Source organism: Trichomonas vaginalis, chromosome II, assembly GCF_026262505.1.
Source record: "Trichomonas vaginalis G3 chromosome II, whole genome shotgun sequence".
Lineage (NCBI taxonomy): Eukaryota > Parabasalia > Trichomonadida > Trichomonadidae > Trichomonas > Trichomonas vaginalis.
Genome location: NC_067204.1, coordinates 12,416,947 through 12,441,898, shown reverse-complemented (window position 1 = coordinate 12,441,898; position 24,952 = coordinate 12,416,947). Strand labels below are relative to the sequence as shown.

General features: G+C 31.9%; 9 protein-coding genes and 1 pseudogene across 10 annotated transcripts, besides 3 other annotated features; 4 read left to right on the top strand and 6 right to left on the bottom strand.

The window, feature by feature from the left end:
- Positions 1-50: 50 nt before the first annotated feature.
- Positions 51-292, bottom strand: TVAGG3_0532870 (30s ribosomal protein S14; the record flags this gene model as incomplete). Its single annotated transcript, XM_001314126.2, has 1 exon — positions 115-288. The coding sequence occupies one exon, from the start codon at positions 286-288 to the stop codon at positions 115-117; it is 174 nt and encodes a 57-aa protein (XP_001314137.1).
- A 485-nt stretch (positions 293-777) lies between these two features.
- TVAGG3_0532860 (asteroid protein family) lies at positions 778-3,137 on the bottom strand (the record flags this gene model as incomplete). Its single annotated transcript, XM_001314127.1, has 1 exon — positions 858-3,125. The coding sequence occupies one exon, from the start codon at positions 3,123-3,125 to the stop codon at positions 858-860; it is 2,268 nt and encodes a 755-aa protein (XP_001314138.1).
- A 280-nt stretch (positions 3,138-3,417) lies between these two features.
- Positions 3,418-6,265, bottom strand: TVAGG3_0532850 (nuclear export signal receptor protein; the record flags this gene model as incomplete). Its single annotated transcript, XM_001314128.1, has 1 exon — positions 3,537-6,242. One exon carries the CDS (start codon positions 6,240-6,242, stop codon positions 3,537-3,539), a length of 2,706 nt encoding a protein of 901 aa, XP_001314139.1.
- Positions 6,266-6,689: 424 nt separating this feature from the next.
- Positions 6,690-7,666, top strand: TVAGG3_0532840 (ribosomal protein L5; the record flags this gene model as incomplete). Its single annotated transcript, XM_001314129.2, has 1 exon — positions 6,705-7,631. One exon carries the CDS (start codon positions 6,705-6,707, stop codon positions 7,629-7,631), a length of 927 nt encoding a protein of 308 aa, XP_001314140.1.
- A 270-nt stretch (positions 7,667-7,936) lies between these two features.
- Positions 7,937-8,050: a mobile genetic element.
- A 616-nt stretch (positions 8,051-8,666) lies between these two features.
- Positions 8,667-10,166: a mobile genetic element.
- Positions 10,167-12,725: 2,559 nt separating this feature from the next.
- On the bottom strand, positions 12,726-13,616 carry TVAGG3_0532810 (protein ubiquitination; the record flags this gene model as incomplete). Its single annotated transcript, XM_001314130.1, has 1 exon — positions 13,059-13,604. One exon carries the CDS (start codon positions 13,602-13,604, stop codon positions 13,059-13,061), a length of 546 nt encoding a protein of 181 aa, XP_001314141.1.
- A 1,350-nt stretch (positions 13,617-14,966) lies between these two features.
- TVAGG3_0532800 (GTPase activation domain, GAP family) lies at positions 14,967-17,672 on the bottom strand (the record flags this gene model as incomplete). The annotated part of the gene is made up of 1 exon (XM_001314131.2): positions 15,128-17,662. One exon carries the CDS (start codon positions 17,660-17,662, stop codon positions 15,128-15,130), a length of 2,535 nt encoding a protein of 844 aa, XP_001314142.1.
- Positions 17,673-18,320: 648 nt separating this feature from the next.
- On the top strand, positions 18,321-19,380 carry TVAGG3_0532790 (uncharacterized protein; the record flags this gene model as incomplete). Its single annotated transcript, XM_001314132.1, has 1 exon — positions 18,369-19,307. The coding sequence occupies one exon, from the start codon at positions 18,369-18,371 to the stop codon at positions 19,305-19,307; it is 939 nt and encodes a 312-aa protein (XP_001314143.1).
- Positions 19,381-19,558: 178 nt separating this feature from the next.
- Positions 19,559-20,853: a mobile genetic element.
- Positions 19,639-20,757, bottom strand: TVAGG3_0532780 (annotated as a pseudogene). Its single transcript has one exon. A coding segment is annotated over exon 1 (1,119 nt).
- Positions 20,854-21,244: 391 nt separating the features above from the next.
- On the top strand, positions 21,245-21,946 carry TVAGG3_0532760 (uncharacterized protein; the record flags this gene model as incomplete). The annotated part of the gene is made up of 1 exon (XM_001314133.1): positions 21,245-21,946. One exon carries the CDS (start codon positions 21,245-21,247, stop codon positions 21,944-21,946), a length of 702 nt encoding a protein of 233 aa, XP_001314144.1.
- Positions 21,947-23,504: 1,558 nt separating this feature from the next.
- TVAGG3_0532750 (uncharacterized protein) lies at positions 23,505-24,071 on the top strand (the record flags this gene model as incomplete). Its single annotated transcript, XM_001314134.1, has 1 exon — positions 23,505-24,071. One exon carries the CDS (start codon positions 23,505-23,507, stop codon positions 24,069-24,071), a length of 567 nt encoding a protein of 188 aa, XP_001314145.1.
- Between the last annotated feature and the right edge of the window lie 881 nt (positions 24,072-24,952).

Genomic DNA, 24,952 nt, shown 5'->3' with positions numbered 1-24,952 from the left:
AACCCCAACGTTTTCTTTGGTAAATCATGAGTAAAAATAATAAATATTTTGTTTGATTATGGGAGATGCTGTAAAATCAAATAAACCTTTATTTATGAAAGCGTTCTGAGCACTTTAATCGTACTTCTTGAAGCCGAGGAGTTCAGCGCGCTCGCGGAAGCATCTACGGCAGATGTTAAGGCGGTATTGGCGGATGACACCGCGGCGCTTGCCACAGATACGGCAGGAGCGCTCGACGGAGCCCTTTGCATTATCACGTGGGTGCTTTGGAACGAAGTCGACTGGCATTGCTAAAAAGGACGTTCATCGACCAAAACCGTAAAATTCCCACAATTATTTTTTAAAAGTGTGAGACCCTTCTCATCGAATTCATTCTTTCGGAAAACACGAATATTTGAACCATGTACCTAATAGTTTGGAATTCTCTCGTTTTATACTGCTAAATATTCGGAAATTGCGAATATCAAAAAAATACGTCAGTTCGTGTTAGATATACTTCTCCATTCCAAAGATTGTCTTTGTGTTGCAGTATTTCAAGTCCTATAAAGGTAATCATCTATCTGATATCTAAATCGAAATAAAAAATAGGGTATATGCATAAAATCCGGTAAAGGAACATGCAGCATGACATCATGAGACAACCAATTTATTCTGACTATTATATCTTACTGAATAAAATTTCAAATTCTTTCTAATCTGAAAACAAAGAATGATTGAATCTTATTATTATCGATTGTCTATAACAACCTGCATTAATTGAATTAAAAAGAAAATAATTTAATTAAACAACTAACTTTTATTCAAAGATATTAGTATTAGAACCCGCCTGCATTTAACCAACAGCATACATAATAATCTTAATCTTCCATAGCTCTAGAGTGGAAGACCTGTTTCAACTGTCTCTTTGCTTCAAGTTTTCCATCCTTTCTCTGATCGAAGTCCTGTTTAAGTTGGTTGAGATCTACTTTCTCTACTCTTCTTCTTGGAGGAGCCTTTGGTTTTGTCTGTTTCTTTGCTTCTACAATCTTTGGACCACCCTCGTTTTTTGCGGCCATTTCCATCAAGAAAGCCATTTCTGCTTCTTCATCGATTCCCTGTTTCTTCTTTTGCTTGTTCTTCTTAGGTGCAAGAGTAGGAGCAACAGGAGGAGCTGGAGCATTCGTTGGTTGGCTCTGTTTTTCATCTGTAACTTCGATTTCGATTTCTTTGACTTCACCTGTCTTCAAATCAATTGTTCTCTTCTTTATTGTGCCTTGGAATGAAGATACAGGCAAACAACGTGGAACACTCTGGAATGCAGAGAATATTTCACTAGGAAACGCATACATGATGCATTTAATCAATGGTTGAACCCTTTCTATATCTAATGTCTTTGTAAGTTCTTTTCCGAAGCAGGAAGAGAAATTACCATTAGTTATATTGCCACCACAATCGTAAATGAAGCTAAACAGTCTGCCATTGAAGAATCTTTCAGGTTCATAAAGTTGTTTCTTCAATCCAAGCAGTTGCTGAAGCCATACGATATGCTGGACAGCTGATTGATACAATGCCGAAACATGGGACTTCCTCGGCGAAGGTTTTGTCATCGGGATTTTGACATTCGACAAATCAAGGAAAGAACAGCAAACAGCTAATGAACAAAGAGCTTTAAACTCGAAACAGTCTAAGCACGGTGCTCCTTGTATGTTGAAATCTCTTTGAAGATCAGATTTTTCTTGTGGAGTCTTCGTAAATGGCGTTTGGATATCTGTGAAGCATGTAGATAACAAGAAACGTATGGCCAAGGCTGGAGTTCTGATGGGTTCTTCGATTTTATTTAATGGATCGTCAGGAATCGAAGGCGCAGCTGGGAAATACTTGTGAACAACTTGATAAAGGATCTTGTATTTATCTGGCTCATTGGCAAATAGAGTTTCTGTGATAACTGGTACTGTTTGTTCCCATTGAATAGATCTAGTGCTTGGTCCGTCATTTTGGATGAAATGTTCAGTGACAGTATCTCTGTTGAGTAAAGCGAAGTAAGCTTTTCTGAAAGGAATCATTGTTTTTAGAGTATTTACGTCATGAGAATAAACATCGTAAAAAATTTCAAGCCAAAGGTCATTTTCTTCATCAACTAATGGAGCCCATGGTGGATATTTGCCTTTTTCTGTATCAATTCTGATGGCAGAGTCACCTTCGCTAGGAAGATCTCCTGAAATGTCGAAGTACTCGCGTGTTTTGTCAACAGCCGCTTTGAATTCTGGATCTCCGATCATTATATCCGAAAACGGTTGGAAAGTATCAACAGAAAACTCTTCTTCTCCGTTGATTGTTTCTACGGCAGCTTCCATGAGAAGAGCTGGGTATGAAGGATCGGGTGGTGAGTGGAGGAGAGTGTAGATATTGTACTTGTCGTTCATTATCTGTGCTGTAAACAGATTTCCCATAATTATTGAAAGTTCTATAAGCTTGTCCTTGTTTGATAAGCCTATATGCTCTGCAACTGTATCGTTCGTGAGGTATGTGCACATTAATTCGCCTTGGTCGTTTTGATAAAATGAATATATCGGGATAACGCTGATTGCTGGGAAAATAAGGTAGTCGGAATCGCCAACAATACAGGCATCTGCATCACCGACAGCAACAATCTTTGCAATAAAGCGTTTCACATCATATTTTGTGTAAATCACAGGAACTTTGAGCTTATTTGCGGTTTCTGATATGAGTTGGAAGATGAAATGTGGGAATATGCCCTTAATATCGTTGTATTCTGATTGCTCCGCGTTTATTTTTTGAATATTTTTTAAAGCATTTTTAGCTATTTGATTAGAAACAGTAGTTTCGTATTGATTAATGTTACCAATAAGTCTCGATAATGGTAAAGCAATCTCAACTTGTGCGTTAAAAGACTTCAAAATTTTGAAGTAGCGAATCATCTCTAAGGCGTACAAATCATAGTTGCCACCATTCATAATATCATAATTATTCGATTCATTTTGGTTTCTGATGATGTATTCCGCAAGAGCAACACCATCAATAATTAATGAGTGATAAATATCTCGTTTTGGAATGTTTTTAGCTTCTATTTCAATTTTTGTTTCACTATCTGTATTGAATATGCCAGTCCACAAGCCAAAAACCATATAAAATAAGTCTTCTCTAAATAATTGTCACTTTTTTACAATCAATTCCGAAATCATTGAAATTGGACTTGATCATCATCAAGAGCGAACAAACTTGCATCTCTATGATATTCAAGTCATATGTGATCAATTCATTAAGAAATTGTATAGATATTTTAATCATTTTTGAAATCAATATAAAAATTGTTTAAAATTAAATGATTTTACACTTTCCTATCAATAGAAAAGTATAAATATCTTAAGAATTTTTATAATTTCAATGATAACGCTTCGAAATATTTTGGAATTTTATTTTCGTGCATCATAGCAATAAAAATTAGTTAAAGTTAATGTATTACAATTTTTTCGAAAAAAATAAGTCAAAATTAATAGATTTGTAAAAAAATACATCTTTATTTTCTAAATTTTTCTCTATACTTCCTCTTCTATACATGATTTGACCTTCTTGAGCATGATGTGCTTCAATGTTTCACTTGGAACTGTCATTCTTGCTTCAGAAATGAATTCGACAAGAACTTGTTCGTAATCTTCATATTTATTTGCTTCCAAAAGCATTTGTATGCAGTATTTCATATTCTGGAGAGAAATAATAGGTATTTCCTCACATAATCCTGCAGACAGTTCATTAATTGTTCCTTGGATATTATCAATTCCATCGAATAAATCAACTTGAACTCTTTCACAAACAATGAACTTAAACAACTTAATTATATACTTAAATATCTGTTCCAAACAGAATTTATGGGAAGGCTCTGTAGCAATGAACATCATAGTTGCAATAGTTTGCAACAAATAACCTCTAAAGAATCCTTTTCTTGCATCACCTGTCAAGTTCATATCTGCTTTAGTTAAAGCGTTTTCTATTGCAGAAATAGCTGAAACAATTGCTGTGTGGTTTTGTCCTCTAGCAATTGTATACAAGAACTGCAAATCTGTCTCCAAATTACATGGATCTCCAACAACAGAAGTCTTGAAATAACTTTGTAAATAGTTATTTATAACTCCTGGAATCAAAGAAACGAAAATTGGCTCAAATGTTTCATCCTGAGCAATCATTTCTTTTGTAGGATCAATAACTAATTCATGTATTACTTGTGCTTCTTCATCTTTAAGTTCTGACTTTAATAAACTCTCAGCCAATTGAAGAACTTCAATTTGTCTGATGTTTGGTGATGAATTCTTATAAATTTCCAAAAGTGGCTTGCATTGTTTGATTCCGCATGTCTTGAAGAGAATTGCTGCTGTCCTGCAGAACATATACATCTCTTTAACTTCTTCGTTTCCTGCGAAATCAGTAAATTCAACAATATGTGTTCCGAAATCTGTAATCAAATGAATTAAATCTTCAATTAATTTCGAAACAACTTTAGAAATAAATACAGGATCGGCTCTTGCGAAACCCAACAAAATAGCCAAAACTAAATGTGTGTGAGTAACAACATCCATGTTATTCTCATAGTTCTTTGTGTTGTTCCATCTTTCTAACGCCATGTCAACTAATTTTGACAATTTTTGTTTAGCGTGGTAAATTTTTCCGAATCCTTCGCAAACATCAGCGTAAATATCAGGAGCAAGCAAAACATTGTTCATTATCAAATCAGTCATATCAGGAAGATTTGTTACTAGCGTTGGACAGTTAGTTCCAATGGCCAAAATCGCGTTTGCTGCCATTTTTCTGAGATTTTCAGAAAGCAAACCAGAAATTGCCAAATTCAAAGCAATTGTTACAAACTGTGCTGTAAGCTTTTGTACTTTTGCATATGCAGCAACTAAATAAAGAAAAGCACTGGCAACAACTGATTGAACTTCTTTTGTCAATTTTGGATTTTTCAGGGATTTCAAAATGAAAGTTAAACTTTCTACAACGAACTGTCCTTCTACAACACTTCCTGTTGATCCTGTGATGCATGAAATACTCCAAATAAGTGAACAAAACACTTTTGGACTGAAAACAGAATTTAATTCTGTAAAAATTTTTGTAATTGCTGGCATAACTTTTTCAGGAGCCATTGTAAGAATTGCAACAAAGATATTTCTCATCTGTGTGTATGTCTCCATTGCACTCTCATCGAGAGATGTGTCTCCTTCGCCTGGAAGAATGAATCCTGGTGGTTGTGGCATGTTTTTCAAAACATAATCTCGAAGATTCTCGAAAATGTCTTGATACATGATGAATCTGTCGTGTGTAGGATCAGTTTTATGTGTATCAAACACTCCGAGAATGAATGTCTCCCAGAAATCAAGATGTGTGTCGAAATCACATTCGGCAATCTTATTTAACATTCCACGAACAAGAGGGAGCTGTTCTTCTTCGAGTATCTTTGCATGTTTGATGAGAACACTGCAGATTGAGTTAAATACTTCTTCTGAATCAAGTGATTCGACCATATTGCACAAATGAGTGAAAACAAGCTTGATTTTATCTGGTGGGCATCCCTCAACGCATAGTAATGTGCTAAGGATAGCAAATACTGATGTATCTGTATTCAAACCAAGAGAAATAAACTTTTCTTGATCGATATCTTCCCATTTGATATAAGGTAAGAAGGCGTCAAGGGCGCGCTTTGCATCGTTGTTTGGTACTGCGTCAATGCATGCATTGATGATAGCTTTCTTCATTTCGATCATTTTAGTTTGTATGACTTTAAACTTAGATGGCGTGATTTTGGATGAGTCAGAATCTGTAACTAGGAGAATAAAGTTTGCAAGAACACCAAAGTTAGCTGCTGGATTAGATAATAAATTTTCGAAAAAGTCTGGCCATTTTTCAGGGAAATCTTTTGTGGCAATAGTAGCTAAAATGTTTGCTAATTGATTATTAATAGGAGTACTGTATGCTTGAATATGGCCAAAAATGAAATTGCGAATTCCTTCCTTGAATTCGGCACTATAAACATCCCAATTCTTTGAAACACCTATATCAAGTATTTTGCAAGCAATGGATTGTGTTTGAGCTGAATTGACATCAAATAATCGCTCAGCATATTGAATTGCGTCATCTGATTCAACAAAATCAGTCACATACTGTAGAGAAAGATCCTGGCGAGAGTTTCGTGGATCATATGCTTCGCTGATGCGTGTAATAAGATGGCTAAGGGTTGACTCAAATTCACTCATTTTTGTCTCAAAGATTTTACAAGATTTTAGGAAGGCACCATTTTATGAAACTCTAAGAATAGGATCTCAATATTATATAATTTGATTTTTCTTATATAATATATGTCTAAAAACTAATGTTTTATGAAGATAACTAAACATTAATTCCATCTTTTAGTAATGATTAATATCTTTTTAATAGAAATGTTTCTTAGTCATACTGAAGATATTCCATACTTAATATGACTTCATAATAATATGATTTCTTTCTGTTCTTCATATTCCTTACATGACCTGCTCCCATTCTAAAGCCCCTATAGTATTGAAAAAATATTCACAGAATATTCTCTAATTTTTAGGAATATTATGTGAATACAGATCATTTGTTATATCAAAATAGTATTATTGGTCGCTTATTTCTATGTCCATTCTCTCCAAACAGACTTCCAAAATTTGAGAGGAAATGGCCTTCCTTTTTTAAAGATGTCCGCTAAGCTCGTCAAGAATGCTGGCTACTTCTCCCGCTTCCAAACAAAGTTCCGCAGGCGGCGTGAGGCTAAGACTGACTACGTCCAGCGTACTCAGCTCATCCAACAAGATAAGACAAAGTATGGTGCTGCTAAGTACCGCCTTGTCGCTCGTATCACAAACACAAAGGTCATCGCTCAGATCGTTGTTGCCGAACTTACAGGTGATAAGACAGTCTGCCAGGCTCTCTCCACAGAACTTCCAAAGTACGGCATCAAGCTCGGTCTTTCCAACTACCCAGCTGCTTATGCTACAGGTCTTCTTGTTGCTCGCCGCTTCCTCACACAGATGAAGCTTGCTGATGTCTTCAAGACAGAGATCACAGAGGAATACCTCAACGATGAAGAGAACAGACGCCCATTCAAGGTCATCCTCGATGTTGGTCTTGCTCGTACAACAACAGGCGCTAAGGTCTTCGCCGTCATGAAGGGTGCCGTCGATGGTGGCCTCTTCATCCCACACAACGTCTGCCGCCTCGCCTGCAAGTTCGACAAGAAGGACAAGGATGCTGGCAAGGACCGCAAGGACGTCCCAGCTGAAAAGATCGTCAAGGGCAACCAGTACTACATCCTCGGTGGCGCCGTCGCTGACTACATGCGCAAGCTCAAGAAGGAGTCCGAAGAGAAGTACAACAAGCAGTTCTCCCGCTACGTCAAGGCCGGAATCACAGCTGACAACCTTGAGAAGATCTACAAGGATGCTCACGCTGCCATCCGCAAGAACCCAGCTGCTACAGTCATCGCCGACAAGAAGAAGCACGCTGAGGAGATGAAGCAGAAGCACGCTCCAAAGAAGCCACAGACAAAGAAGCTCTCCTTCGAAGAGAAGCGCAAGATCCTCAACGAGCACCTTGCTGCTGCTGGCCTTCCACCACGCAAGTAAATATTTATTTACATTTGATCATTATTTACTAATAATTTTTTGAAAAATTATTTTAGAGAATTTTTATAAACCCATCCTCATAGATTGAGAGACTTATACATCAATTTTCCAAAAAGTGGATTTCTGTCAGGTAATTCTTTTGGGTCGCGATAACTTTCTTCGTTTATTCAACAAAACAACAAGAGAAAACATGAAGGTAAACTATTGAAAATTTGATAAGATTGTTATTTGTAACGCAGTTTAGAAAACATATGTCAAATTGAGTAAATTTTAATCTTCTTTCTACTTTTCACTCGGAATTTCTTTAAGGGTGCACTTACGCCCCTATGACATGGCCTTCAATTCAGATGTTTATGGTTATTTTTCAATGACGCTTCACGCCAGTTGTCAAAGTCAGATGGGCGTAAGTGCAGCCTTAATTTTTTCAATTTTTATATTCATGAACACTAATTGTCCTGAAAAATATTTTTTTTATTTAGATAAATGATGACATTCTAATATAGATGTGCAAAGCTCTGTCATTGTGTTCGCATCATTAAATTAATATCAAATAATTATAAAATATTTATTCTTAAATGTGGAGTTTGTAATAAATTCGTTCTATATAGAACCGCATTAGAAAAAAATATTAGTTACTCGTAGCACCATGCTCAACTAGGATTTGGATAATTTCTGTTGACTGCATTTCGATTGCAAAGCTAAGAGGGCACATATTAATATCAAGAGGATTTCACTAAGTAATGATAAATATCAAAAGAAAGAATATGTTATAAAACAATGATAAATGTGAAAATAAAAAGAATAAATTTCATGTTAACGTCAGCGCCATGTTCAACTAAGAATTTGACAATTTCTATTAAATCATTTTTAATCGCAATAATAAATGGGCATTCATTAATATCAAGATAATCTCATAAAGCAGTGATAAATATGAAAAGAAAGAAAATATCATAAAACAATGATAAATATAAAAGGAAAGAGAATTCTATAAAACAATGATATATGTGGAAATAAAAAGAATAAATTTCATGTTAAGGCTCCAGTCCTGCATGATTGCTGCATATAGTTAGGACGAGTATCTAATAAGGAGTAAAAATATACCAATATATTGCACATATACCAATATTTTATAAAAATTAAATATTATCTATTTTTAAAATTTTCGAATTTGACTATATTATCGTTTTAAACATGATATATACTAACTTTACTATTTGATATATGATAAATAATGATATTTTAAAAATTGAAAATTTGGATTTTTAAATTTGCAAAGTATATAGTATAGTAAATTTATAAATGAGTATAATGCGCCCAATTATAACAATTTTCAATCATTTGATAATTCTATGACTATGGATTTTTGTACTTCTAATTAAAATAATGTCACTTTTTAATATATTGAGTTTAATTTTAATTTAAAAAATCGATTTGTTTATACATATTGGAAAGGAATTTTTTGATAGTATCTTTTGTATATTAATACATTATGACTTATACTATGTCACCATAATATAAGTTCAAATTTTTATCATGCACATCAATATAAAATTGTAATTCAAAAAACACCTACTTCTATCGTCAAAAATCCTCTCAATTTGAATAAATACATCAAAAATATCAAATTTGCAAACCGAAATACCGAAGAAGGTAGAATATACAAATAGTGTCGATAGAAACTATATAATTTTCTTTACAAATTGTCGAAGGGGAACTTAGAGTTTTTTCTTACACGTTGAATTATAAATCAAATTATTGAATGGATTTTTGGAAAATTGAATACTCAATTATCGAAAAACCGTTTTGACAAAAAGTGATTAATACAATATTGTTGCCTATATTAAGTAATTATCATATATGATTTTTATTATCATATCAATTAATCGTGCATGAAGTTATTCTCGACGCAAAAATGGTTTTTTATAGGGGTCTTGCAAATCTAATTCTTCTTTCATATATTTTTTAGAAGCAAACTCACTATATCAAAATAAACTTTAGTTGCATTCTAACAATTTGTCGAAGGGGAACTGAGAGTTTTTTCTTTATTATCAAGATATGACAAAAAATGTTAATATACAATTTTTTAATATTCGACATATATAGCGATAATGTAATATTATATGATTTTATTATATTATGATAGCATATATAAACCTTATCATATTATTAAAACTTTCACAAATCAAAAATCTTTAGATTCTGTCAAAAAGTGATTTGTCAGATTTTTTCAAAAAAACAAATAACTCATCTAGAAGAGATTGAAAATCAAGTTTACTAATAACAATATAATGTATCACTAATATGCTATAAAATGTCGTGGGCTTTTTTGATTATAAATAGTTTCACCAGTCAAAGTTGAAATTTGTCAAAATACCGAATTCTCAGATAAGATGAACTATAATAGTAATACTCAGTTTAAATATACAATACTATAGTGTATTACATAATGATATTATATACTAAAATAAAAGTATCAAAAACTCATATTGGTGGAGATATTAAAACTTTTAAAATTGAGAGGGTGGGACCGGAGCCTTAACGTCAGCGCCATGTTCAACTAAGAATTTGACAATTTCTATTGAATTATTATAGATCGCAATGCTAAGTGGGCATACATTAATATCAAGAGAATCTCATAAAGCAGTGATAAATATGAAAAGAAAGAAAATAGCATAGCAATAATAAATATAAAAAGAATGAAAATATAATAAAACTATGATAAATATGAAATAAAAGATCGTGCGATAAAATAATAATAGATATGGGAAAAAAAGGGAATAGCATATAATAATGATAAACATAGAAAAAAAGACAATTATATAAAACAATAAAAAATATGGAAAGAAAAACAATGTAATAAAACAATAATAAATATGAAAAGACAGAGAATTTGATAAAACAATGATAAATATGAAAAGAAAGAGAATATCATCAAATAATGATAGATATGAAAAGAAAATGAATGAGTTTCATGTTTACATCTGCACCATGTTCAACTAAGAATTTGACAATTTCTATTGAATTTATTTTGATTGCAATACTAAGAAGGCATTCATTAATATCGAGAGAATATAATAAAACAATGATAAATATGAAAAGACAGAGAATATAATAAAACAATGATAAATATGAAAAGAAAGAGATCTGTATTAAACAATGATAGATATGAAAAGAAAGAAAATTCCATTAAACAATGATAAATATGAAAAGAAAGATAATGTTATAAAATAATGATAAATATGAAAAGAAAGATAATGTTATAAAACAATGATAAATATGAAAAGAAAGATAATGTAATATAACAATAATAAATATGAAAAGAAAGATAATGTCATAAAACAATGATAAATATGAAAAGAAAGATAATGTTATAAAATAATGATAAATATGAAAAGAAAGATAATGTTATAAAACAATGATAAATATGAAAAGAAAGAGAATTCTATCAAACAATGATAAATATGAAAAGAAAGATAATGTTATAAAATAATGATAAATATGAAAAGAAAGATAATTATACAAAGCAATGGTAAATATGAAAAGAAAGATAAAATCATAAAATAAAGATATATATGAAAAGAAAAAGAATAAGTTTCATGTTAACATCAGCACCATGTTCAACTAAGAATTTGGCAATCTCGATTGAATTCGCTTTGATAGCAAAGCTTAGAGGGCACTCATTAATATTGAGATAATATCATAAAACAATGATAATTATGATAAGAAAGAGAGTTCTATTAAATAATGGCAAACACGAAAAGAAAAAAAATTGTATAAAACAATTATTAATAATAAAAGCAATAGAATTATATAGCGCTATGATAAATATGAAAAGATTGAAAATACCATAAAGCAATGATATATGTAAAAAGAATGAAAAGTTCATAAAGCAATGATATACATGAAAAGAAAAATAATTTCATAAAAAATTGATATATCTGAAATGAAAGATAATTCTATAAAACAATGATACACATGAAAAGATTAATAAGGTCATAAAACAATGATATAGATAAAAAGAAAGAAAATTCTATATAACAATGATAAATATAGATAGAAGAATAATTATAGAAAGCAATGATATATGTGAAAAGATGTTTAATATTATAAAAAGATGATAAAAATTAAAAGAAAGAAAAGATCGTAAAACTATGAAAAATATGGGAAAAAGGAGAATTGTAGATAACAATGAAAAATATTAAAAGAAAGCAAATATGATAAAACGATAATAAATAGGAAAAGAAAGAAAATACGATAAAGCATTGAAAAACATGAAAAGAAAGAAAATATAATTAAGTAAAAATAAATTTGAAAAGAAAGTGAGCAAGTTCCATGTTAACATCAGCACCATGTTCAATTAATAATTTGACCATTTCTATTGAATTTGTTTTGATTGCATAACTAAGAGGGCAGTCATTAATATCTAGATGATATCATTAAACAATAAAATATATGAAAAGAAAGGAAATTATATCAAACAATATGAAATATGAAAAGAAAGAGAATTGTATTAAACAATGATAGATATGAAAAGAATGAAAACCCAATAAAGCAATGACACAAAGCAATGTTACAAAGCAATGATAAATATGAAAAGAAAGAGAATTCTATAAAACAATGATAAATATGGAAAGAAATATAATGTGATAAAACAATGATAAATATAAAAGGAAAGAAAATATCATAAAACAATTATAAATATAAAAGGAAAGAAAATATTATAAATCAATGATAGATATGAAGAAAAAGAGAATTTTATAAAACAATGATAAATATGAAAAGAATAACAATGTAATAAAAAATAAGAGATGTAAATAGAAAAGTAATGTGATAAAATAATAAGTATGAAAATATAAATAATGTGATAAAACAATGACAAATATGAAAAGTAAAACAATGCCATAAACTAATAATAGATATGAAAAGAAAGAAAAAGCAATAAAGTACAGATTGATACAAAATGAAAGACAATTCCATGGGGTAATGATAAATATGAAAAGAAAGAGAATCCAATAAAAAAATGATAAATATGAAAATAAAAGGGAATACCATAAAGCAATGGTAAATATGAAAATAAAGAGGATTGTATAACATCATGATTAATATGAAATAAAAGAGAATTTCATTAAACAATGACAAATATGATAGAAAAAAATATGTAAATATTGCTGATATCTTCTCCATTAGAAAGTAAATAAGATGCAACATTAAAATTTCCATAATACATGCTTTCTGCAATTGAGTTTGGAGTTTGTCCATAATTTGATTTAAGATACTCTGCAATTTCGTAGTGTTGATGAGCTAATGCTGTATTAATCATGTTATCGAATGATTTACCATCTTCTATCATTTGCATAAAAATGTTTGTATTTCCGCCTTGAACAGCATATTCTTCGGAGTTATCGGTGTACTTAGCTCCTAAATTTTTCAAGTAATTGAAACACAATTCTGATCCATAAAAATAGCGCAATCAAATGGAGAGAATTCATGATCTTTTATCGGATCAAAATTAAGATTTGGGAATTTGCATTTAAGTTCATCAACTTTATCCCATGCAATGTAGTATAATGGAGATTCTGTAGAATATAAATTCAGAATTTCTTCTTCTTTCATAAATGGTTGGAAGTTTTCAAATTTGATACCTTTATAATGTAAAAGCGTTGCTAACCTCTCATTACTAGGTTTGATGATGCATGAGAATTTGTTTGATATATTTTGATAAAGTTCCGCAAATAATTCGATTTCTTTAGCACGAGATTTCGAAATATTATCGATCAAGTAAAGTACCATCTGGATGGGTACTTTGTTATTGTTAATGAGATCAATGATTTGCGATGTAGTTTGCAAAATATTATTTGAATTGAAGTTCCATATAGTTTTTGAAACTTGGTTAGGGTATGTGAATATTTCAATTGGCTTAAAGTTGCTGAAATCGTATTCACTTTCCTTTGTTAGTGGCTCTGAACTTAACATTTTATGAAAAACTTTTGTTTGTGTCACTTTTTTGGACAAAAATCAAAATATATAAAATTCAAAATTTATATAAATTTGCCCTAAGGTGGATAATAGTCAAATTTTTTTTACATTTTTAGTGAGCGGAACAGAGACACAACACGCTTTGAAATCACAAGATACATGGCTTTAATGATTAGAGATGCAATAATATTGCATCTCTTTATGCTCAAACAGATCCTATTCTGAATTACCCGAAAATATTGCAACCGTTATGCATTGCTACCAAATTTCTCTACTGTCCACTTAACATATTCATGCTAGGAACTCCAAATTCTTCAACTATTTACTCTAAAAACTTATAAACGTTCATCTAAATCAAGCAGCATTTCTCCTCGAACAGACATTGCAGAAACTTACGAATAAGTAATTGTTAGTCATATCAAATGATGCTCCTTTTCAGCTACTTGTTTCTCTTATAATTGTTCTCATTAGTAAATCATAACTTTAACTTTTGGAGTTTTCTCCAAAAATAGATACTACCCATATATCCGAGCTACCTGGATGCTAGTTTTCTTATATCTCGGATAGTGTGAAAATTTTAATTATAATATCTCATAATTTCCATTTAATGAGTTATATCAAAAATTCACTCCGTCAATTCGATTTTTTAGGTCTTTCTGGACCTTGCTGCATTATTTATTTTTATCTATTTTGTTTTGTTGTTTCTAAATAAATTATTTAAGTTGGACGAAAGGTGGACAATAGTATTGAATATTAAAAGGCGGTTATTTTTGAGAGAACTCATTGAATTCCTTTCAATATTGTCCACCTTAGGGCAAGCAGTTTAGATTATTAATAATATTGAAAAACTCCATCTCATGGTACGCGAAGATATATACCAATCGGATCACTCTAATTTCTGTACAGGACTCAACCATCACTAATGTTCAAAAGTATAGAAATTTAGTTGCATCTGAAATTGAATATTTGTTTCATCTAAAATATAGAATAAAAATCATAATTATCGAAATATAGAATAACAAAATAATCGTATAGATAATTCCCTCTTTATATATTTTGATTTTTGGTGTAAAAGTGATAGGAAATGTCCTCAAAGTAATAAAATATTGTGATTTTTCATGTTCATATATTATCATCAGACGATATAGATAGTACTTCATTCACAAGATGTTCAATAAAGCATAATATATTTTTAACCATAAATCTTTTTCAAATCATTAAGGGATCACTAGCTTAGCTTTTCCCTATGATAGAAATGATATTTTTAAGAATAGACCTAAATACATCATACTCTATCTTTTCACCATTTTAACATCCAAAAAAATCTCGAGAAGCAGACTCAAGGAATAAGCTAGTGATCTTTAAACAAAATAACTCAAAAGAATCTAATCAGACGATAATGATAATACTCCATTGTTATCATCTATTCAATAGGTAAAAAAATTACAAGAAGTCCAATAAAACATAATCTATTTTTTAGGGTAAATAAATCATTACACAAAATAATAAATAAAAAGTATCTAATCCCATTCGCTTGTAATTCTCTTATCATATTCGCTGCAAAGTCTGTTGAGCATGCAAACAGCCGAAGAAAACACAGACAAATACTGATTTTCTTCAGCAGTCAAAAGAGTGTCAACAGAATTATTTCCAAGAATGAAATGCGAAATGAACTTGTTTGTTCCGTATATATGATTCATTTTTGTCATAATCATAACAAGTAAAATAACTGTGTCAAATGACAAATCCTTACAATTCTTTGTCAATTCTGTAACAGTTGTAATCATTTCTACAACATAATACAACATGACAGAAATACCACTCGAAACTTTGATGTGGCCAAGCAAATCTGCTGCACGCTCGATATAAACACGACGTAATTCAAATGACATCTTCCATGAACTTGTTACTTTTTCGATCATTTCTTTTTGGTGACTTTTCAGAATTTGGTTTATAATTGTTGAATTTTTCCAAACACTTTTTTCACCTTTTATGAACGAAAGAACTGTTACATGGTCAGTCATCTTAAAGAACATTACTCTTGCTATCAGAACAGTTTGGTTTGCCGTCATTCCCAAGTTTCCACATACTGTTTCTGTCTCTCTAAGAAGCAAACTCGTGGAATTATTAAAAGTGTCAATATTTGTTAAAAACAAATGAGAAGGAAACATAGCCATTTGGAACGATTGTTGTAAGTTCTCGTGAACTAATGTCAACGCTATATTATAGAGCAAATAACTCTGCACGTTCTCCCTCATCGATAAAACCATCTTCAAAGCGTCAGAGATTCTTTGATGCTGTGTATCAATCGCGGAACTTCTGTCTGCTGCTTCCATCGCTCGAGTGTTTCTCATCTCTGTAACAGCGTCGATTCTTGGAAGAAGGGATTCAATGGGTCCGGAACTGTGTACTGCATAATACAAGACGGAATCGGCTTCAACAATGTCTTTGGGATCAAGAAAATGAGGTGTCAAAATTCTCATTTGTTCCAAAAATGAAACAGCATCAGTCGGATGCAAATAATCAATGAAATTAGTGAAAGACGGCAATGTTGCAATGGAATCATAGAATGCTTCGGCAAAAGGATCTAATCTATTGTTCGTATTCTTGTCTTCAACGACATTAAAAAGACTTTGCTGCCTCATTAATTTTGCTGCAGCAGTGATTTCTTTTTGTCGTTGTAAAACAATGCGAAAATGCTCTAACGCGGCTTCTGTAAGTTTAGGAATATTTCCTAAACGTGACATCGATGATTTGAACGCGGAATCTTTGAATTCTTCGGGTAAACTCAAAGCGGCTAAATGTAATTCAACGATATCTCTGCCGGTAATGACGAGCTCTTTAGGGAAATGAGGGTTGGTGAAAATAAGCTCTTTCTCGGACATCATGGACGTGTTTATGATGCTGTTATCGGTTAAGTGGTCGAGAAAAGTGGTGAAGTCAATTTCGACGAAATCTGGAATGGTGTCGAGAATTTTCTTGAGAGGAGAAAGGAAGGAGGATGGAAGAGCAGTCATGTACTTCACTTTGAATACGGTTGCAATGTCTTTTAAGGGGGACCAAGCATTTGATTCTGGATGCCATGGATGGAGGCCAAGAACGGCTGGATTTTCAAGAGCCCTGTTAATAAAGGACTCAAAGAATAGTAGTAAACAAACTGTATCGCCTCCAGAAGGATGGGTTCTGATATGAGTAAATAATTTGGAAATTCCGGATGGTAAGAGCTCGATACTGTTGACTAATGAGTTGAATGTGTATTTTGCATGCTTGCAAATGGTTGTCCAGTACTTGTATGGAGCTATAATATCTGAATTCGGAACTTGAGTGAAATTATTGTGTAGTTCGCGAAGAGAACTGAGAGAATGGACAATAGTAACTGTTTGGCTAAGAGCACTTTGCAAATATGCAAGTGAACAGCCATTAAATAAATATGATGTTACAAATGAAGCGAATGGCTCTAAATCTTGTAATACAGATGTTTGGGATAATAACGGTGGTCTTAAATTTAATCCGATATTGTCCGGTGGGGTGTTGTTAATCGTAGTTTTGACTTGATTTTGAAATTGATAATCGGCAAATTCTTTTAATGTCAAATAAAGTAAATGATCTTCTTCAGAGCACCATCCTTGTTGGAAAAGTGTTAAAAATAATGAGTAAGCAAGATGGCCAACTGTTTCTGGATGAAGTTTCGAATAATGGTAAAATGATTTAGCTAAAACGCCTGGATTTGAACGCATGTATGTAATAAATGTCATGTAATGATTTAATAAGTTGCTTTCGAAAAACATTGGACAGTAAACTAGATTAGAAAAAGTTAATCCTTTAAGCATTTGCGAATCAAGAGATTTTTGGATATCAAGGACTTCATTTTTAATTATTTGTGATCTAACAAGTGATAATAAACGCAGTTCGCACATAACATCACTTGAGAAATTCAACATTTCGTTTGTTAACTGCGCCTCTTTGTCACTCTGCGATTCAAGAAGCTCCTGGAAGCTCAGAAGCTTTGCCTGAATCTGTGCAAGAGTTGTCAAAGATTCACAGGGTTGATACATTGAAAACTTTTTTTTTACATGGCAGAATCGATGACATTTTTACAGCTTTGATGACCTGAATCGAAACTTCTGCAAATAATTTTCATGAAAATAAGAATAATTTACATAATAGAATATATTCATTAGATCAAATATACGTTTTGGAAGTAAATTTATCATTTTTATTTTTATCTTTTGGGTTAACTGTCTGGTTAGTATGCCAACAAAACAGGTATTATCAAAGATTGTGGATTTTGTATTGTCATGTGATATCTCTAAAAAAAATATGTTGAATAACCAATAAGATTAATGCAATTCAAGTGATATATTCAAATTTCATTTTGACACTCGCTCAAATGAGTATAGAAGAAGAATATGAATAGAGTTATCATTAGAATATTTTATTTTTCTAAGCATATTAAACTAAGCATCAGTGTGCGAACAGGAAAAAGAATATTCCACTGCTTAAGTAGAATTAATGTGATTTTATTGTGCAGAACTAAAAAAAATTATCACATATAAATCGTTGGAATTTCATAAGCGTATAAGTGTGTTTATTCACTAAACAATGTGTAGACAACGGTCAATTTAATTATGTTGTGCCATTCTTGGAACTTTATTATAAATCTCTTCAAGAAAGATGAGTTCGTTTTTTATTTTTGTCACTTTTCTGACAAAAATGAAATCAAGTGTTCAAATTAATGATCTAATTACTACACGAACAGATATGTCTTCAGAGATGTGTTCGCTAGCACAACAAATTCTAGAGTCAGTTACACCTTTTTATGAAGATTTGATCAAAACTGGAAATTTATGTTCTCAGGCATTTGAAACATTAGTTCAAATATCAAAGAAAATCATTAGTTTTGAAACAAAATTTGTGAAATCTTCAGTACAATCGCTTAATTCCATTGTTGATCTTTTTAATTCTGAACCTGAACTACGAGACTTATATAAAATCCTTGATGAAAACATTCCAACACCTGCAGACTTTCAAAAAATAGCAAAATCAAAATCTCACAAGCCATTTCTTGATGCATTAAGTTCGAAAAATGTTGATTTGAAGTTTTGGTTTAGTTTTCCATACACATATATTGCCACTTGGACAGTATTTTGGAAACAAATACTAGAAATCATACCTGTTGATGATTCGTGTTATTCGATTTATCAACACTGTCTTCTTGATCTTAATAAGATAGAATTTGAATCTCAGCATGCAAGAATTGCACAACAGTTTAAAGATAAGCTCACAAAACTCTTTAAACTGAGTGATAAACAAAAAGTTTTTATTCCTAAGAATTCTCCACTACTTTGGCTTGTTCCTGGATATCATGTATGCAAACCATCGAATATTAAGGCAGATTTATTTATATTTGAAGACAGAGTTGTACTTTGTCGCGAAGATAATCTTTTAATTTCATCAAAACTTTTAAACACATGGATTGTCAAGTCCCCAATGCATCCAGCACAACTAAACATTGTTGATGTACTTGGAACAAAGCAATCATTTGCTTTTCAGCCTGAAACAGAAAATGATGCAATTGCGTTATGGAAAACATGGGATTCTATTGCCACATGGTGTCCTAGCGATTGGAGCATGTTCCAGCCAATCATAATTGATCCAAATGAAAAAGATGAAATAGAATGGGAAACTGTTTATAAATGAGATTCAAAAAAAATGTTATTTTGTATTATAAATCGATTCGGTGTATAAATAAAAATCCTCTGTATGTATAATTTTTACAAGATATACTCGTATTTCTACTTCTTTAATAGTTTATGAAGTTTCTCCCTTGAGTGAAATTAACATCATCTTGGGTTGTTTCATTGCTAAGAGAAACATTATGTAATTACGAAATGAATGTTTTCTTAATCATTACAGGATAAACATTATTTCAAATAAAACAATTTATGATATAGGGTGTCCAAAGGTGTGTTTAGCACAAACCTGAATACTGCGAATAGAAATAAACAAGTTACATATATATAAAGTTTATTTAAATATAATCACCATTGGATTCAATCATGCGTTCGCAGCGATCGATCCAGGCTTGAAAGACACGCTTTAAATCATCATGAGAAAATTGCTCAAATTGCTCTCTTACAAAATTTTCAAGATCATCTGGACTCGCGTCCTTCAGCTCTCTTTTTTAGCGTGCCGAATAAATAAAAGTCAGAGGGTGCAATATCAGGTGAATAAATTGGGTTTGGAACAACTTTGACATTGTTTTCCACCAAGTAATTCATTACCTTATGACTTTTGTGAACTCTTGAATTATCAAAATGAATTGCAAACTTTTGTTTTTGTTGTTTGGATTTCTCAAACTCATCAGAATTGATAATTTGAGTAAGAACATTGTCAATTAGATACTGAGCATTCATCGTATTAGGTTTTTGAAGAATATCAATTGCGATGATGCCATTCACGCCCCAAAAAACCGACAACATCATCATTGGTGTGTCAATTTTTTTCTTCGGGAATGTTTGCGGATTTTCATCCTTCGGGATCCACATGATTTTGGCTTCTGTTGCATATTGAAACCAAGACTCGTCCCCTGTTACTAAAAAGCGAAACTTCTTGGATTGATACGCACCCAATATAGAGAGGAGCTCTTTCGAAGATTGGACTCTAGATTTTTTTTGAACTGAATTAAGGTTGTGCGGAACCCAACGTGTATACGCTAGTTTGTAGTTCAAATAATTGTGCAGATAATAACTGACTGTTGTACGTGGTATCTTTGTCATCTCCTCTATCCTTCTGAGTGATGCTCTTTGGTCTTCATCTAGCGCTTGAAGAATTGCTTTGATTTTTCTTTGATCCGGCGATTTTTTGTCAATTTTTATGATGGGCGCCTTTTTGTTCATGAAGTGATACATCCTAACATGATACGTTACAGTGGAATAGCTAGGGCATCCATACCGAAGCATTTTACCAATGTCTCGTAGATTTTTTTACAGTCTTTGCATTTTTTTTGCAAGAGCGAGGATGTTTTCTTTATGATTCATTAAAAAATGAAAAAAATCCCGCCAAAATTTCCCGCGAAACCGCCTCTTGTCTCAAAATTCATTTTATATCCCGGCATGGCGCCAAAATACAACATACTCATCATATACATATATTCATATTTTTTATTATATATTTATAATCAGCATATATCTCCTTTAATAGTCTCATATAGAGCGCTGTGCTAAACGCACCTTTGGACACCCTATATCTATCTTTTCAGGACAGACACTTGATCATTGGGGAAATTACATCCGTATATCTATATGAGGCATAACTTGAATGCGGAAATATGACCGTCAAGAGTGCGTTATGCAAACTTGTTTGTTGGTATGTGCTCTCACTCAGAATTTTGATTTTTATGCATCCGCAGCAACGATAAGTAAATCACGTGTCATTTTTAATCGCTTTCATCAAATAAAGTAGATAATATTAAATAGTACATCTATTAAATGGGGCGATAACGATTATTTTTTAAAAGCTCTCAAAAACTCATTAAATTTGCGAGCAATATTATACAGTAACGAAAAATTTTCATACAAAATGTTGTAAATATACTAATTGTTTTCTGAATTTATTGTCACTTTTTAAAATTTATCATGGAAAAATATCAAGATATACTCAATGAATACTACAATTTTATTCCAAAGATCGATCAAATAGTATCATCTAATATTGAAAATGTCGAAGAGGATCTCTTTTTTTCATTTAGATACTCATTATATTATCATAACATAGAAAAATTCCGTTTTATTGGCGAAGTTACAGGTCTAATGTTCAAGAGATGGAATTTGGCTTGCTATTGTTTTGAGGAATACATACAAATGTTTCATCCAAAAAGAGAAACTGTTCAAAAAGATTTTGAGTTAATCAAAAAATTGGGAAATGAAATTCTCAACTACTATCCGCACTACTTAAAAGATATTCAACGAATTTCAGATCTCAAAAATTTTGTCATGAGAAAACAGAAATCTCAAACATTGTGGGAAAAAGTATTTGGATATAAGATTCCAGATGAGATCCTTAATGATAAAAAATTAACAGAAGAATGTTATCCTGCACCAGATAATAGAGTTATTGAAGCTACTAATTATGTGTTAATGCGAATAGATCAAGTGAATCCGAGGCCAAGGGGAATAATAGTATGTGATAATTCAAGATCCAAAGAAAAAAATCAAAACAAACAAAGCCTAAAGCCCGAGCCCAAAATGAATAATGTTCAGATCGAAACATACATTTATCATGACCACAATCCAATAAAAAGATTATATCAACCATTAAATCCAGATTATGTTAATTGAATAATTTTTTTTAATTTAATTTAATGGGTGCATGCATTCATACAACGTCAATTTTAAATATTAATTCATTCTATACCCTACTTTTCCAACATTTAGAAAACATACATAACCACCTTCCCAGGGTCCTAAAATTTACACTTTTCCGATGTTTTGTCAGGGGCGCGAAGCGACCCAAAAATGTCGGAAAAGTGTAATTCTCAGATATATGATTATTTTTGCTTTTAATGCCGAACAGCATTTGAATCAAAAATAATCGTATGTCTGAGAATTTGTGTTTTTTGCGCACTGGCCCCATGAGTTTTTTGAACTTAGTTATTCAGCCGAAGTTCTTCCAGAAAGCAAAGGACAACGGCAGAACAAGGTAACAGTGGCCTATTCTGCTGCTTTTTGTTGCCGTTGTCCTTTGCTTTCGTAGCTAAGTTTAGTCTGATTGCATAAGATCAGACTAAACTTAGCAATTATACAAGGTACTGCATAGCGCTGCAGTAGGGTTGTTAGATTCCCGACGATAGGTGTCTTGGAAGATTTGCCTGGTGTCATCATAGTGTCTTTAAATCAAAAATTTTATTTTGGAGTTAGTTTTATTGATTTTTCAATAAAAAACATTTCTAAAACAAGAAAATAAAACGATAAAATATTTATATTTTATATAAGGATCTTATATATTTAAAATAAATATCATTTTATTTTTTTCATTGGTGTCTGTCAAACCATAATACACTATTCAAAAATTCAATGTGTCTTGCGGTTTCAAAAGACACCTTCAAATTGAACGATAGCACAGACACTATTGAATTTTACCCATTGTATTTAGTTTTTACCCTTTTTATTTTTAAGAATTAATGACTGAAACAGCCGTTTTGCTTAAAGTTCATTAAGAGAAAAACAATTCTTCTTCTTCAATCTATTGGCGCATTTATTTCTACACGCCAATAAGGAAGGGAAAATTATAAGACACCATGGTGTCTTCAAAACGCTAATTTTTGATATTTTTAACAACCCTACGCTGCAGGCTGTATATTGTTAGTACATGGCCTGTAGCGCCCTGCAGTACCTTGTTGTAGGAGAACTTCGGCTGAATAACTTAGTTATTCAGCCGAAGTTCTTCCAGAAAGCGAAGGATATTGACGGCACAAGGCAACAGTAGCCTATTCTGCTGCCAATTGCCGTTAATATCCTTCGCTTTCGTCGCCAAGTCTTTTGCAATGTCTTGCAATTGCAAAGGACTTGGCGACACAACGAAGCAATGCAGAGCGCTATAAGCTGTGCATCAGCAATGTATAGCCCATGGCGCTCTGCATTGCTGTTACTTTTTGGTAAAATGTTTGGGTATCATATTATACAGTAACGAAAAATTTTCATACAAAATGTTGTAAATATACTAATTGTTTTCTGAATTTATTGTCACTTTTTAAAATTTATCATGGATTTATATCGAGATATACTCAAAGAATACTACATGTTTATTCCAAAAGTCGATCAGATAGTGTCATCTAATATTGAAAATGTCGAAGAGGATCTCTTTTTTTCATTTAATTACTCGTTTTATTATCATTGGATGGGAAAATTCCGTTATATTGGCGAATTTACATCTCAAATGTTCAGGATATGGGATTCAGTTTGCTTTTATTTTGTGGAATACATTAAAAAGTTTCATCCAAACAGAGAAACTGTTCAAAAAGATTTTGAGTTAATCAAAAAATTGGGAAATGAAATTCTCAACTACTATCCGCACTACTTAAAAGATATTCAACGAATTTCAGATCTCAAAAATTTTGTCATGAGAAAACAGAAATCTCAAACATTGTGGGAAAAAGTATTTGGATATAAGATTCCAGATGAGATCCTTAATGATAAAAAATTAACAGAAGAATGTTATCCTGCACCAGATAATAGAGTTATTGAAGCTACTAATTATGTGTTAATGCGAATAGATCAAGTGAATCCGAGGCCAAGGGGAATAATAGTATGTGATAATTCAAGATCCAAAGAAAAAAATCAAAACAAGCAAAACCTAAAGCCCGAGCCCAAAATGAATAATGTTCAGATCGAAGCATACAATTATCATGACCATAATCAAAAAAGAAGATTATATCAACCATTAAATCCAGATTATGTTAAATGAATAAATTTTTTTTAATTTAATTTAATGGGTGCATGCATTCATACAACGTCAATTTTAAATATTAATTCTTCTATACCCTATTTTTCCGGCATTTAGAAAACATGCATAACCTTCTTCCCGCGGTCCTAAAATTGGTGTTTTCTGCGCACTGTCCCCATGAGTTTTTTTTTTTTTTTTTTTTTTTGAAATAGCGCAGATAGTTTCCTCATATATATACAAGGTCAGGTGAGTGGGGCCTCCAGGCACTTCGTGCCCTCTAGCCCTGAAGATGTTTAGTATAACTTTGTCCGGACAAGTAAGGGTCTATCGTCGCTACAGGAAAAGTTACAGGCGTTCCAAGGAAGTATACTTTGAGAAGCCTTCTTCTGGGTCGAAAACATTATATAATGTTTCGCTTTTCACAAATTATATATGTTTTCATGTTTTGTCACTTTTCTGTCACTTTTCAGGAAAAAACATTTTTATTATATATAAATGAATTTTACAAAACCACCGTTACAAATCTACAAATGTTAGACCATTCGGTAGTTTCTTAAGTTCTCTCAATAGAATATCTTTACATCTACTCTTATTTCCAAAGAAGGGTAACAGTGGTTTTGTAAAATTCATTTATATATAATAAAAATGTTTTTTCCTGAAAAGTGACAGAAAAGTGACAAAACATGAAAACATATATAATTTGTGAAAAGCGAAACATTATATAATGTTTTCGACCCAGAAGAAGGCTTCTCAAAGTATACTTCCTTGGAACGCCTGTAACTTTTCCTGTAGCGACGATAGACCCTTACTTGTCCGGACAAAGTTATACTAAACATCTTCAGGGCTAGAGGGCACGAAGTGCCTGGAGGCCCCACTCACCTGACCTAAGTAGACTGGACTTT